This window comes from Spea bombifrons, chromosome 3 (genome assembly GCF_027358695.1).
Source record: "Spea bombifrons isolate aSpeBom1 chromosome 3, aSpeBom1.2.pri, whole genome shotgun sequence".
Taxonomy (NCBI): domain Eukaryota; kingdom Metazoa; phylum Chordata; class Amphibia; order Anura; family Pelobatidae; genus Spea; species Spea bombifrons.
Genome location: NC_071089.1, coordinates 54,728,604 through 54,743,441, shown reverse-complemented (window position 1 = coordinate 54,743,441; position 14,838 = coordinate 54,728,604). Strand labels below are relative to the sequence as shown.

The window sequence follows — 14,838 nt, the reverse complement described above, 5'->3', positions numbered from 1 at the left end:
TTTTTTTTGTATTTTCTCAAATAAATGTCTATTGAGTTTCCATTTACCTGTAATTCAAAGAGTTCTGTAACATATATATATATATATATATATATATAATAAACACTAAAAGATAACGCCTGCAGGTACAAACTGTTTTACTTTAGGGTACCGAGCAAGTGAGAGTTTGAAGAATTTTCACATTGACTGCCTTTTTAGCTGTAGCACTAGAAAAACTGACATACAATTGCCCCGCACTAAGTACAGGTTGGGACATATATATTGCAACATAAAGTCCCTGACCCTGACCCTGACTTTTGTTTATGCTCGTTGCAAAACTCAAACGTACTGGAAATTGCCTTTGCTTCAAAATAAAAGGATGTCTGGTCATGTGAGGTTCTCCAGTTGCTAGTGTTTGTACTGTCCAAGGATGTTAATAAAATAAAAAAATGACTTTATATGGACACTGAGTAGCTTTGGAAGTCATAGCAGGCATTTTCAGTTGAATTTGTACAAAATGAGGTTGCCAAATCAATGTGGTATCCATATTTTTGTAAATAACAGTGGCCAAAGGATCTGTATCATTTAGATTACCTGACATTTGCAACAATGCATGGTATTTACTTACTACGAAACATTTCTAAACATTAAAAGGCTAATCGCGGGATAATGCCAGTAAAATTGGCTCAAGGACGTAAGGGCAAAATGCCAGTACAATTGCCTCTAGAGCAAGACACTGGTTATCAATCAATGATAGTCAACATTGTATTTTACTTTAAAGGTAAATGAACATTTGACCATTAATTTAGCTTTAAAAAGCCATTAAAAGCCATTACTGAGGACTTCCGTTTGAAGACAATGCGATGACACACTGCGTTACTCACTTAGTTACACAAGTCTGTCTTATTATATACGGTATATATACAGTATAGATATGGAATAGAATAGATAGGCTAGTTTCAGATTTGTTGACAAATGTGATTAAATTGCATACCAATGCCCACTATGTTTGTTAGATTTTGGTATCCAGGCATCCAGGTGCCTCATACCTTCCCGCGCTCGAAGAACAATAATTTTTTATAAAAGTATTAATATAAAATAAACGTTTTATAGCAGCAGGCTAGATCACTGTGAACAACAGCAGTCTTTGAGAACCGTCATTCATGCTCCCTCACGTTGGAAGTCATGAAAATTAAATATACAGCTCCCTTTGCTAGGCATCGGTGACCAACTGGTTGCATGAATGTGTCCAAGCGCTCCTAGTGGAATGCCTTGGCCTGTTTTCTCCAAAGAAATACCGTATATACTTTGAGGAATTTTAGCTGATGAGCTGTCCCAAACAGTGCCAAATCCGACACTGGCCTCAAATTCTGTGCCCCCTAACTCCCAATTTTTTTTAAAAAAAATCTATGGATGTTGGGGTTTTCAAATTCAATACACTTACATTAATATATGTCATGCTATTCTGGTCAGCTGAACTGGTTTGGGATCCATTTTCAGAGTAAAATAGAAATAAAAAAAATTTTCAAATATTTTCATAATTTTAATGTATTATTGATACTAAATGTTAGACTATACATCTAAAAATCAAAAGAAAAGAATATATAATCTGTGTGGGTTTACTTGTTACGAGGCATCTTTCAATAAAAAAAATATTATGATGTCAACATTATTTTTAAATATAATTTCATTATTCCACCTGCTTCTAATAGAATGGAAATTGATTTGTTTAAAATAGCTAGTGAAAATACCCTACCTACAACTGTGGCCATTTCAGTGGTGATATTTTATTCTAAAACTACAAAACTGCACTGCCCATTGAGTTAAGACATGAGCAAAGATTCTAACCTGTATACAAGTAAGCATTTCATTTATAACCATGCAGTAAATTAATATTATTTTTTAAATTATTATAATATATATATTTAAATCTATAATTTGTGCTTTTTAGATGTTTCCTTAACATGTTGAATATCATATGTAACAGATAAATGTTTTTTGTTTTCTGCAGCAGAACTCAAAGAAACAAGGATAATTTCCGCGCGGAGTGACCAAGATACATTTTTCAGAAGCCGATGCCCGATTTGCTGTGTAGGCAGTGATAACAAATGATAGTATTTGCACTTTGTACTTTAAATGTAAATTCACTTTAGAATTGTGATATTTAAACAGACTTTTGAATCTGTGAAGCATAATGAAACTCATGTTAAAATTATCGCATACAATGTATGTGCCTTGTTCCTTGCTTTCTGTAACTTTTAAAGATGTAAAAGTTTGCATTTGAGCTTTTTTTTTAATTTTTTTTAATACATATTTTCTTACCAAAATGTAAATCTTTTATATGTGTGCTTTAATAACATATTTTCATGTAATACAATTTCCAATATTGCATACCATGTTCTTAGTTATTTTAGTGCCATTGTGGTATAAATCTCTGCTAATATCTGCTTTACTCACTCATTCAAATAATTAACAAAATATGCGTTTACACAGGATATTGTTTTGGCATCTGCATGGTAGTACAATGAAGCCTCTGGGCACAATCTTTTCGTACATTGGAAGGTTGTAATAAAGTTTTTTTTGTTCTATATTTTACATTTAATCGCCAGAAACAAAACGGCCCAGAGAAAGTTTGCGTGTTGTCTCCTTTTATTTTTACCTTGCTGAGATTTTATCCTCCCTTTCATTCCTCCTTAGTGTGCCCTAGGGTCAATTTGTAGCAAAAGCTATCACCTGAACAAATTATGAACATTTGCCTTGAGGAAGAGCAAGGACTTTGCAACCCTTGCCTTAAACATGCTCCTTGCCATCTGGGAGACGTTTGAACAGGCATTTATACCTTATTCCTTCATTCCTTTTGAGGTGCCTTAAGGGACAAGTATTTGCAGATGTGAACTTTATAGCTGGAGTGCATAAAAAAAGGTTTTCAAGACTCTGGACATCAATAAATTATATTCAGCTGCTGCAATGATCAATAACCCAAGGCACAGTTGATAGACAATGAAACACACCAGATTTTTCTTTTTTCATTAGCGTTTAGAGAAAAGGCTAAGTTAGATTTACTTACGGCATTTAACAGCTAATAAATAGTACTGGTGGCTCTCTCTTTACATATATATATATATATATATATATATATATATATATATATATATATATATATATATATATAGTATGTATACACACAATTTGAGCAACATTATAAATTAATACATTTTAACAGAATGTACATCAACAACTTTGAAAATATAACCCAATTTCATATTTGCAGCAACAGGTTTTCTATAAACACAGCACAATAATGTTTTATATAGCTATACCATGTGTATTTTTTCTGTATTTACTGTATATATCTTTTGTAGATGTCAATGTAAGTTTTATAGATTTTTGTGATTAGTGTGTTAAGGTCAGTTTTTAAGTATGATAAATCAGTATTCTAAACTGAAATGAATGTAACATAATTTGTTTATGCTACTGTTGTATGGAGGACATCTATAGCTCTTTTTTCATTTGTATTTTTTAATGTCATGTTCTTTAATGGCTTTTATATAAAGTAGATTTTTTTCAATCCTTTGCTGTGGAGTTCAATTTGACTTTATGGGAGATGTGTGTTTGTCTGAGTAAAAAGAATGATTTAGTGAATCATGAACAAAATGTGTTTTTACTTCACATTTTTGGTTCCAGCTTCTGATTGCGGTGCAAGATTCCTTGTCATGGGCAGTTCTCAACCTTACATGAACACAAACTACCAATGCATATATGTATGTATTGCAATGAGGAAAATTTTGTAAAATGTATATTTGTGTACAAAATTGTAACAAAACACTCAAGAGGTAGGCCCAATTAATGCAACTCCCATTAATAATTCTTTGGTATAAAACTCACATTTTATCAGCCTATAAATTTAATGAGAGTCAATGTGATTTGTCAAAAGTGATACACGTTCATAACATATGCACCCTGATCTACATGGGATAGAAACATCTAATTGTTTAGTCAGTTCAATAATGGACTCACTGACTTCACTCAATTTATTTTATTTAATGTATTTTATCTTATTGATTTAATTATGCACCATGCCCTTATAATATTATAATATTATAGCAACAATAATTTATGGATTCTGCATAATGCAAACTCAAATTGATAGATAGAGACATCCTAGGCCTTGCTCAAAAACTTACAGTACCTTCTTTCAGAAACAAAATATGATGGGATTGGTTTGATAAATAACCCAACAAGGTCTGAAAGTGTTAATCAGGGAGCTTGACACAACCAACAGCACTGAAATTTGTTCAGCCTGATTAACATACCCCTGAAGGAACGACCACTTGTTGAGCTGCCTGGTACAAGGTTGCCTGAGATGGGGGACAGCCCCCTTCATTTAGTGACTGTACAAGAAACATGGTCACCCTACTTGGAGTGTTGACTAGAAAGACATGTTCACATTGGTTTGCGTATTAACTAAAGTGGCAACACATGCACTTTGGATGTTATTGGTTAAGAGGGGAAGATCTTTTGTTTTACTTTTAGTTACTCTCAGTGTAAAAGAATGGGTGAAAAACTGAGAAACAGATAGGTGATGAGCTACAAGAAAAGGCAAAGAATATCTTAAAATAATAAGGGTCGAGGCAGGCAAAATCAGGCTTTGTGAACATTTATCTAAATTCCCTCTATACACGATGGATTTCCTCAAGCCTTCTTTTTTTCTAAGCCTGCTCCATCTATTGTGTAAGCCTCAGAGATTTACTCGGCAGGTCCCTTATCCAACCACTGTCAGGCCAAAGTTTTAATTCCACTATTGATTCATATTGAGAAAGAGCTGTATTGTTTTTTGTTTTTTTTTAGAGATCAATCAAATTAATGTATGCATGAAACTAAGAAAATACCGATTGCCCCATTGTCATATTACAAATCAGTACCAACCATAACGATCATAACAATCTAACACTCCTGCATTTACCTGTTTTCAAGTATTGGGAAGAACTTCATGGCCGCTCCCTCTAGAGAGAACAGGCTTCTAGGGAGCTTTGTATGGCATGGCCAACCGTACGTAACGCACAACAATGAACATTGTGAATGTTACTAAATGTTTTATTTTCAGATTTGTGAAATATAGTGCTACGTTTTCACTAGCAGGGGTTTTTTTTACAGCCACAATTTGTTTTGCTTCACATTTACAAGAAATATACAATTGCAATGGACAGTTAACTTAAATTTTAATTAAAATCACACATACTAACAATAAAAAATCTAATATTGTGTTTCAGCAAACACTGGTAGAAACCAAAGCTGGTAATGTCATTAACGTGGTTTTGCAAGAGGTATTCCAAAGAACAGTGAAAGTGTTAGTTGTAGGTCTGTTTATACACAGGTGTCCTACTCATTTATTGAGCCTTTCTAACTGCTAGACCTGCCCAGAGGCAAATGTATCCTTAAAACATGAACCGTCTTGGCTGTACTTAAATGCACACCTGTGCTATTGTGTGGATACGGGTGCAAAATTCCAAATCTACAATACGTCTACAGAATTTCTACAGCCATCTGCCATCCATGTCCCTCTCTTTTGCACAAAATACCACCCTGTCTACCTCTCTTGTTTTTGCTTCCATTGCATTATTATTTTAATTGAGTTTAGTTTTTATGTTTCACACCTGACACAGATACCTTATTATGTGTTAATTTGTCGAGCAAGGGTGCAGCTGTATACTAACATTTACAGACAGTGTCACATATCAACTTATCATGAATCCTAGTACGTTTAAAACAAACAATCTAAAGTAAAGTGACACATTGCAAACATGAGTCTCTATGAATGTCAATGCACATTCCGTCCTTACTATTAATGTAGGGATCTTACCTGTCCGTATTATGAATAATCTTATGGCATGTCATCATATTGGCATTATATAAAATGTAAAAATATATATATATATATATATCACTTTATTAATGTTTTAATTAAGATCCTCCTCTGCTTTGAAGTAATACTAATGTTCTTTTTTTGAGATGATTCTAGGAACTACTGCGTATTTGACCTTTATGAAACATGGAATCCAGTGGCACCATTAGAAAATACATGTAATAAGATGAAAAAGAAAGGGAAAGAAATAGCTTACATGATTCACATTTTTTTCAATGTCACTTTCTTCTTTGTTGCACAAATAATTCAACCATTAAAAACATGTAGGTGTGAAAAATTATTTAATCGGTCAAGAGAACAAAGAAAATAATTCTCACTTTAAGCTTAGTAGCAAAAAATAGCAAAATGTAGTGCCAAGCTTCACAATTATTCAAATTATATTAGGACGTAACATGGACCCTCACATTGCATGGGACTCCTGCCTAGTGGGGATCCCAGAGGTGGGCTGGCATGGGTGCAGGAGGGGGTATTTGAAAATTCGTCAAAAAGGGCTGGTCTAAACTCACGGAGGCGAGAACGCGGCAAAGTTACAAAATGCAATGTCTGTGTGAGCAGTTAGAGTTAAGGCTCCTGGCAAGGTAAAAGGATGTGTTGGTATGTATGGGTAAGTGTATTATGAGTGGTGTGTGTGCATGTATATGAAAGTAAATGGTGTAAGAGTGGTTGTTAGTGTGTGTGTGCAGTATGTGTATGCATGTATGTGTAAAGTGTTAGTGGGTATGTGTATATGTGTGCATGGTTATGGTGTTATAGTGCCTGTATGTATGTGTTAATGTAGAGCTGCCCCTTAACATCATCATACCCCCAACACAATCATTATCCCCCAACCACCATAATCATGCCCCCCATCATCATTTCCATCCCCTACCATTATCCCCTCCATCTTCATGCTTTCTATCATAACATTTCATAATCTCTATACCTAACCTTTACTTCCTCATCATCTTACGTTAGTATGCTCCCTTCATATTCATACAATATTCAACAAAAATAATTCATACAATTTAATTAGAAACCACAGGGCGAAAACCGCCCCCACCCGACTTTACAAGCACCATCACTCACAGTGCCACCCTTGTCCCCAGTGCCATCTTTGCCCTACACAGTTTGCTTGTGACATCTTTGCTGCAAAACAGCTTGTCTCTGCCATATTTTCACCTAACAGCCTACCAGTGCCATCTTTACAACCAAGCAGCCTGTCTATACCATCCTTGCACAGCTTCTCTGTGCCCTCAAACAACCTGCATGTGCTATCTTTTCCCCCCAAACAGCTTGCTGGTGCCCCATGACACAATTTATATGCTGAAATTGTCATTTGTGCTTAGATACTGTATGTATCCTCTATTTGTTTTTCCCATTGCTAGGCAATGTGTTTTTGGTCTGGAATGTACATATCACTACTTAATTCAATTGTTTCCCATAGTTACTATATAAATGCTAAAATTAATGCCATTTTTTTTTTTTTTACTCTAAAACTGCCAGGTGTTTCAAGTATTTTGCAGCATATTCACAGACGCAATAAGGCTCCCAGCATCCGTGGGAGCTAGCGTGTATGTGTATAAGTCTAAAGTTTTAGAGTGAGCAAGTTTGCATGTTAGTATAGGTGTGTCTTTTATGTGAGGGAGGCACCAAAGAAATACTGCACCTTGGCTCCTAGGCTCACCCCTGAGCATAATACTGTATATGAACTTCCCATGGTTGTTCCCCCAGACCTCTCCTTTTCTGCTCCATATGGGAGGTGGTAGGGTCAGGTCGTCCCAAATGTCTTAATAGGCCAAGGAGTGGGCAGACTCAGGACATGGAGTTGGCTCCTACACAAAGATCAAAGGCTGCCACAGAGGTCCTGTCATTTCTCCAAGAGGCCTTGGTTATATCACTCTAATCTGTGATTATAGATTTAGTTTATTTTATGTTTACAAAATATAAATTTAATCACTTGGATTACATATATGGCCCATTACATTTTTCTGTAGGTTCTCCAAAACCCTACTTGTGCCTTTGATTCCTTGAACCTATAGGCTAAACCTGGACAGTTCACAGATATGCGGTGTTACACCTACCTGTCCGGCCGGGGTCCCACGGCGTCCCTCGCGCACGTCCCTCTCGACACCTTTAAAGAATGTGTTATACTACTGTGTGTCATAAAATTATACTTCGTTATTTGCCTTTCTTTAGCACCTTGCTGTTACTTGATAATGTTTTCCCAATATTATATTTTTACACTAGTTTAATGTTCTTTTCTTGCTATGCAGAGTATAAAATTCTTCTTTCCAACTGAATGCATCTTCCTCTCGTGTTATTTATATTGGCACCATCACTAAGATTTAATATTGTAAAATAAAACAACATTGTTTAATATGGAAAAAAAAGATTCCACCTGGCTATCCAGAAGTCAGTGCTGTGGAATGTAATGGGTTAGAAGCCATTGCATAAATGCTTAAACGTCCTCCAATATTTCTGCTCAGGTTAAATGAAAAAGCCAGAGTTTTCATATTTTCAGGATAATACATCTACAAGTAAACGATGCTCACTTTTAGAAAATGTTACTAAAATGGTTATCAGACATATAATTAAATTGGCTTACATTAATGCACAAGAAATCAAACTTTATTTTAAGCATACACCATTGTCTCAACGAAAATCAAATGCATCCAAGGTAGTGACAAACAGTTGTTAATATTTTATCTCACTCATCTTGCACTTTTTATATTCCCAAAACATGCAAATTATCCAAACTGCTTGATAACAAATCCTTTTATATTCAGTTGTATGTGTAGTAACACTGTAGACCTCCAAGAACAACCAGCCTGGACACATGGTTATTGTACACTTCCAGTGTTTTCTCTCCAATTACATGCAAATGGGGGGTGTTTCGTGTGATGTCAGCGGGAACACCCACTGACATCAGTGAGGACGCCCCTGCCGTCATTGGGAATGCCCCCGCTGTCAGCAGGACCACCCATCGACGTCAGCTGGACCGCCCACCAACATCAGCGGTACCACCCACTGATGTCAGTGGGCAGTCCTGGCTGCATCCCGCAAGGGAAGGTTCCAGGTAGCCGGCGCTCAGAAGTTCCCAGGTTTGCTAATTGCTATAACTGGTTAACGCGCACCTCCGCACTTTTATACTACTCTTTTGACCTTTTTCTAGTAGTCAGACTGCACTTTTTCAAGCTCCATGATGTCCTTTTTTAGAACAGGTGCCCAAGACATGTACTGCATATTCAAGGTGGGGTCTTACCATTGACTTATACAGAGGCAAAATTATATTTATTTTAAACATGCCATGTTTTATATAGAAGCACCATTATATTTTTATTCTCTTTGGTTAATGTGTATTAGGAAAAAATAGTTAATGGGCATGTAGCTCTTGACTGTTTTGGGGCCCTATTACTACTAGGCCATTAGTATGCCTTACAGGCAGTCCACCCTACTGTTATCCCTATGGAAAATGCAAGACATATTTTTTAGAGCATGTTTTATATGAAAATGAAATAAAAAATTATATCCAAACTTTGAGAATTGTTATTTACAATGATCTCATCACTGCCAAACCTGCCATGTGCTTTCCAGTATTCTCTTGTTTAACCTTAGGCCTATGCCAAACATCAAATCATACAACATCTGTCTCACATCTCACTGCTAACCATTACCTGACCAGTGAACATATAATGAAAAAGCCAACGTTCTCCTCATTATTTGCTTTGTGATGTGAAAATAATGTTTTTCAGTGTCCATGTGAGTAAAACCACCATACCTGATGCAAAATACCATAAAAATAGGTATAAGAAATAATCAGTTAAGTTGTGACTGACCAGCAGAAAATAGTAGAAAGGTGGTAATTCTAGGTTATATTATGTACAAGGAGGAGATCGTGAGTCAGTTGAGGACATTAAGGTGTACCAGAAGTCTCCACATGATCCAGCTGAGGAAGAAAATGGTGTCCATTTTACAAGAAGGGCTCTCTAATGGCTATATTGACATGCCTACATTTGATTTTTAGTATGAAAAACACCCTATACACCTGGCATTATACACTATACCTAAGATGTATACGAATGCAGTGAGACCTTCAGGATGGCCAGCTGTGTCAGCTAGGGGCACTCTTTTGGAACCTATTGCCAAACAGCTAGACTTTCATCCAGCACAGCACTGAAGCGCATGGATTCGTGACACACTAGATGTTTTAACACGGGTCAAAGAGGTGATTTTATCATACACTGATATTTGGCTGGTTACCATGAATGTCACTAGCCTATACACTATCATTCCTCACCAGGCATGTATACAAGCTGTATGTACTATAATTATGGAAATGAAATAGTACAGTGGCTCCCCCACTGAATTTTTATTACAAATGTTACAACATCAATTTTCTTTTTAAAGTGTGAACATAGTTAGTTTTTTATTTTTATCATCATTATGTGCATGTACATGAACCTATTCTGCAGAAATTTGGTCAACACATTGTTCTTTTCTGTAGGTTTGTCGATGATGTGTATCTGATTTGAACCGCAAGCAACATAATACATGTTGAACATGGTAACGGAGCTAAAGCAACTTGACTCATACGGTTCACCATGAATATAGATCGATACAGTTTTTAGACAATTAATTATTTGGTTTTCAACTGAAGAGTACTTTTTATTGCACCCTACGACTATGAAGAAATCATCCCGTACTCACAATTTATGAGGGTCAGTCGTTGCAACCCAGATAACTCATTATGTCAGAAGCAACTTAAAGAAATGTATGTACAATTTCATGCATAGGGGCTATAATGATTATTTTTTCTGAATAATCTGTATTTATTGGTTTACTTTGTAGCTACTTGTCCTTTGGTTAGTTTGCCTTTGTTCCCCCCTTTAATCTGACTTAATTTTGAAAAGGGTTTCTAACATACCCTAACTATGATGGCAGTACTCAAAGAGCACAAACTGATTGTAAAGAGAAGTAGTTTCTGATACAATTGGAGTGAAATAAGCATACATTTTAAAAATGATGTCACCAAACAAAACACTTCCGGCAATGCTGTAACTCCAGTAATTTTCACTTTTCCTCTACCACATTGTAATAGGTGCCAGTTACTCAAAATGTTACAGTAAAAAGTATGGGGGATGCAGCTATCATGATCAGACACCGTCCACAGTAAATTTAGTGTAAGAATATGAAAATGTAAATATCACATTTCTAAAATGTTTATCAATCCACTTCTGTTTGTCATGCTGATCACCATAATAATATATAATTCCTTATGTTGTTTTCTTTTTTAATTTGCGTATCACAGCAGGTGATCCAAATGCACACGCACCCGGCCATTAGCGTTATGTAAGATAAAACGTTATTCATCAGACCAGGCCACCTTCTTCCATTGGTCCGTGGTCCAGTTCTTATGCTCACATGCCCATTGTAGGTGCTTTTGGCAGTGGACAGAGTTCAGCATGGGCACTCTAACTGGCCTGCGGATACACAACCCTATACACAAACTCTGATGCAATGTGTGTTCTGACCCCATTCTATCAGAACAAGCATTAACTTTTTCATCAATTTGAGCAATTGTCTGTTGGATTTGACCACACGGGCCAGCCTTCGCCCGCACGTACATCAATGAGCTTTGGCTGCCCATGACCCTGTTGCCGGTTCATTGCTTTTCCTTCCTTGCACCACTTTTGATAGGTACTGACCACTGCAGATCGGAAACACCCCAAAAGAGTTGTAGCTTTGGAGATGCACTGACCCAGTCATCTAGCCCTCACATTTTGGATCTTGTCAAAGTTTTTTCTTGCTTCTAACATATCAACTTTGAGGATGAAATGTTCTCTTGTTGCCTAATATTTCCCACCTACTGACAGGCGCAATGAGAAAAAGATTATCAGTATTATCCACTTCACCTGTCAGTGGTCATAACGTTATGGCTGATCTAGTTGACCTGTGAGCCTCTCTACTGAAACAACCATACTGATTTATTCCTTAGGGCGGAATTACACAGATGTTATATATTTCTGAAAAGACTAAATTATCTTTTACGCTGACACTACAACTGGAATCTATACCATATATCCAATACTTTATATAGAATTTTAAAATTACATTTCTGTACACTGCATTCTCAGCACCAACTGTTGAAATTGCGATTTCGTAAAGAAGCAATGAGTGGGCAACTCTAAACAAAATAAACTTTTATATGGTTTATAAATCAAAATTATAACAATAGGAGGATAAAAAGGAAACTACAAAGGAGGAATCCCTTTAAAGGAATGAGTGTATAAGCATGTGTATATAAACCTGTCAGGTCAAATGAATGGAAAAATAAGCAGTCTGAAATAAAAATATAATGGTCATTTGATTTTAGTTGAAGTGTTATATAACTAAAAAAATGGCCTATAACCACAGGATAACCTTTGTACTGTTTTTTGGTCAAAGTTATGAAAAGAAAAAAAACAAGAACATTTCAGACACAAGAGAGGTAATGACATCAGTAATTTAAGCCAGATATAAAGAAGATAAGCATGGAACCAGTTGAGGCATTCATCCCCGGGGGCCCTAATCTATATACTTGCCTGTATTGCAGTGCAAAAACACAGTAGTTGGGGGGATGCAGATGGTGGCCCACTTGGTACATTGTTTGTCTCCTTCAGCAGGGGTATTTACAGTCAGACTTCATATCTGGTGTATGATCAGTGATGGCAGAGGGAGCTTCTTTATGTCATATGACAGGATCAGCCACTAAGAATGTGCTGTAGTGAGTAAAAGTGGAAGCCACGTGGCTCTCTACTTGTAAGGAAAATACAGTGCTCAATGGTTAATTAGGATATGTGCCTTGTCCATGTTTTCCAGAACTCATATAATTTATACATATTTCTGACTGGCTTAGGTAAAGTGCTACCCTGCAGTATGTAAGATGTAATGAATTTCCACCCATGTGTTTATACATGCCGCATACTGCAAGGCAGCACTTCATGGTCATTCCCAGGTCCTCATTTCCGTGGCTTCTGGCAGTGAATTGTAAGATGGTTGTGCAGGAGCGTGTATATATATTCCCATAGACCATCAGCCCCTAGTGTATGGAGTATGTACTGCAGCTTCCATTGACTTGATTGGGCCTCTTTCAAATCTACAGGCCCATTGCATCCCATTCCATTAGCCAAACACTTGGCCAACCAAATTCATCCTTTTCCTTCTAGTTTAATACAGCATATTACAATGATTTCATCCACATACTGATAACGTCAGCTCAGCATGACATAACATGAAAAAGCTTTTTAGATAATAACCCTATTACAATGATTACAGTGAACTCTTTCTTTGACGGATACTGTTAAAAAAGGGAATTCAAATATGCAGCAATTTATCATTCATGTCAGCCTAGTCTTACATTCTTAAGCTGAACTACTATTATAATGTTATGAATAGGGTCAGATCACCAGTGACATAATCAGCTTTATGACCGATGCTTATAAAAAGACTTATGGGGTGGTTCGGATATGAAAAATCAAAGGGCAACTGACAGAAAATGTGATAATGGGCCAGAGGCGTTCATGAAAGTGACAAAGATAATTTATTTGCACAATACAATATGCCTCTATGTGTGCAGCTTAACTTATTCACTGCCAGAGGCAGTGTACAACAAAGCTTGGTTAGCCATTTGATGGACTTTTAAAATTTGTGTCGGCCTATATAAACAGTGGCGTAATACAAAATCCTGGACCCCTCGGCAAGATGTGTTAAGGGGTCCCTCCCCATGTATTTATCCTGTTTTGGATCTAAATGGCTATGTTTTGAAACTCTACATCTGAAATTAGTTTTCACTTATGTGCACTTATTTTATCAAGCAAAAAAATGCAATTTTGCTTCAAACATGAGCCAGTGGCACACAGGGGTGAAACTAGGCAACAGTACGCGAATAGTGCACTGCCAGGGCCCAACTTCACCAAGCAACATATGCTCATAATATTTAGCCTGACTTAATCAATCCATAATTTCAGGACCCTAAAACATGTCATCCAGCACTTTGAAAAATACCCAGTCAATACAGAAAAATATATCATCATTTATACAGAAGCTTTGTTATGGTTTGGCTAAGGAAGCTGAACCCCAGAATCATGAGATCAATGATTAGCAGTGTGTGCATATTGTTGATATTGGTTTTCTTGGAGGTCCCCTGTATCATTGTTTTATAATTCTAAAACAATAATGTTGTCCCACCATTAGAATGCCCACAAAATTTTTGTTTTGTTTTTGCATCGGTTGTTTTTTTTTGCACGACAAGTTTCGTTTCCCAACTGTTCACTTTTTGAATCGAAAACAAAATTTTTTTATTTAACCACAAAGGTTATGATGGTTTGATGCTTATGAATCTTCATACTTTTTTTATCAAATGTATGTCTATGAAACAAACAAAACAGAAAAGTAAGCATTTCAAACTGTTTTTTTATCTTAAAAGAGTGCAGTGCGCCATCTGCTGGCCTATTACAGCATAAAATTGTGGCGTCACTAAAGAGCAGTGTCGCAGTACAAATGGAAATAGTAAAATACACATATTGCCATATCATTATCTGCAACAACTAGGTGCTTCTAACCAATTTGAAAATGTATTATCTCTGTTAGCTCGGTCACTAACCAATAACCATCCATTGCTACTAGCACTTCAGCTTAGGCCACTACTTCTGCTATCACTAGCCAACACAGGCATTATAAAGAAAATTCAAGGTCAAGCTAAACTGTGGGTTCCTCACCCTCTATAGGTTGGCATTAATATAAATATATTTAAGTAGATTAAATATAAGAACATTCAGTTTCACTATGACCTTGCCCACCACCAGTATTCACTTTGATGCACAGGTTTGTAATAGAGTACTATACTCTGTAGATGAGCAGGAATTACTCGTGTCTGCTAATTAATCAGTAAGCACCCCTTTCTATCACTTTTTTATTGT

At 36.3% G+C, this 14,838-nt stretch overlaps 1 protein-coding gene across 2 annotated transcripts in view; it reads left to right on the top strand.

The window, feature by feature from the left end:
* Positions 1 to 3,129, top strand: part of SMOC2 (SPARC related modular calcium binding 2) — an 87,324-nt gene extending 84,195 nt beyond the window's left edge. The window contains exon 13 of one of the 2 annotated variants that reach the window (XM_053459557.1): positions 1,994 to 3,129. In XM_053459557.1, coding sequence (XP_053315532.1) covers positions 1,994 to 2,014 — 21 coding nt within the window. In that variant the 3' untranslated portion in view covers positions 2,015 to 3,129. Of the gene's footprint in view, positions 1 to 1,990 lie in introns of both variants that reach the window. The other variant, XM_053459556.1, reaches the window with a different exon arrangement.
* The last annotated feature ends 11,709 nt before the right edge of the window (positions 3,130 to 14,838 follow it).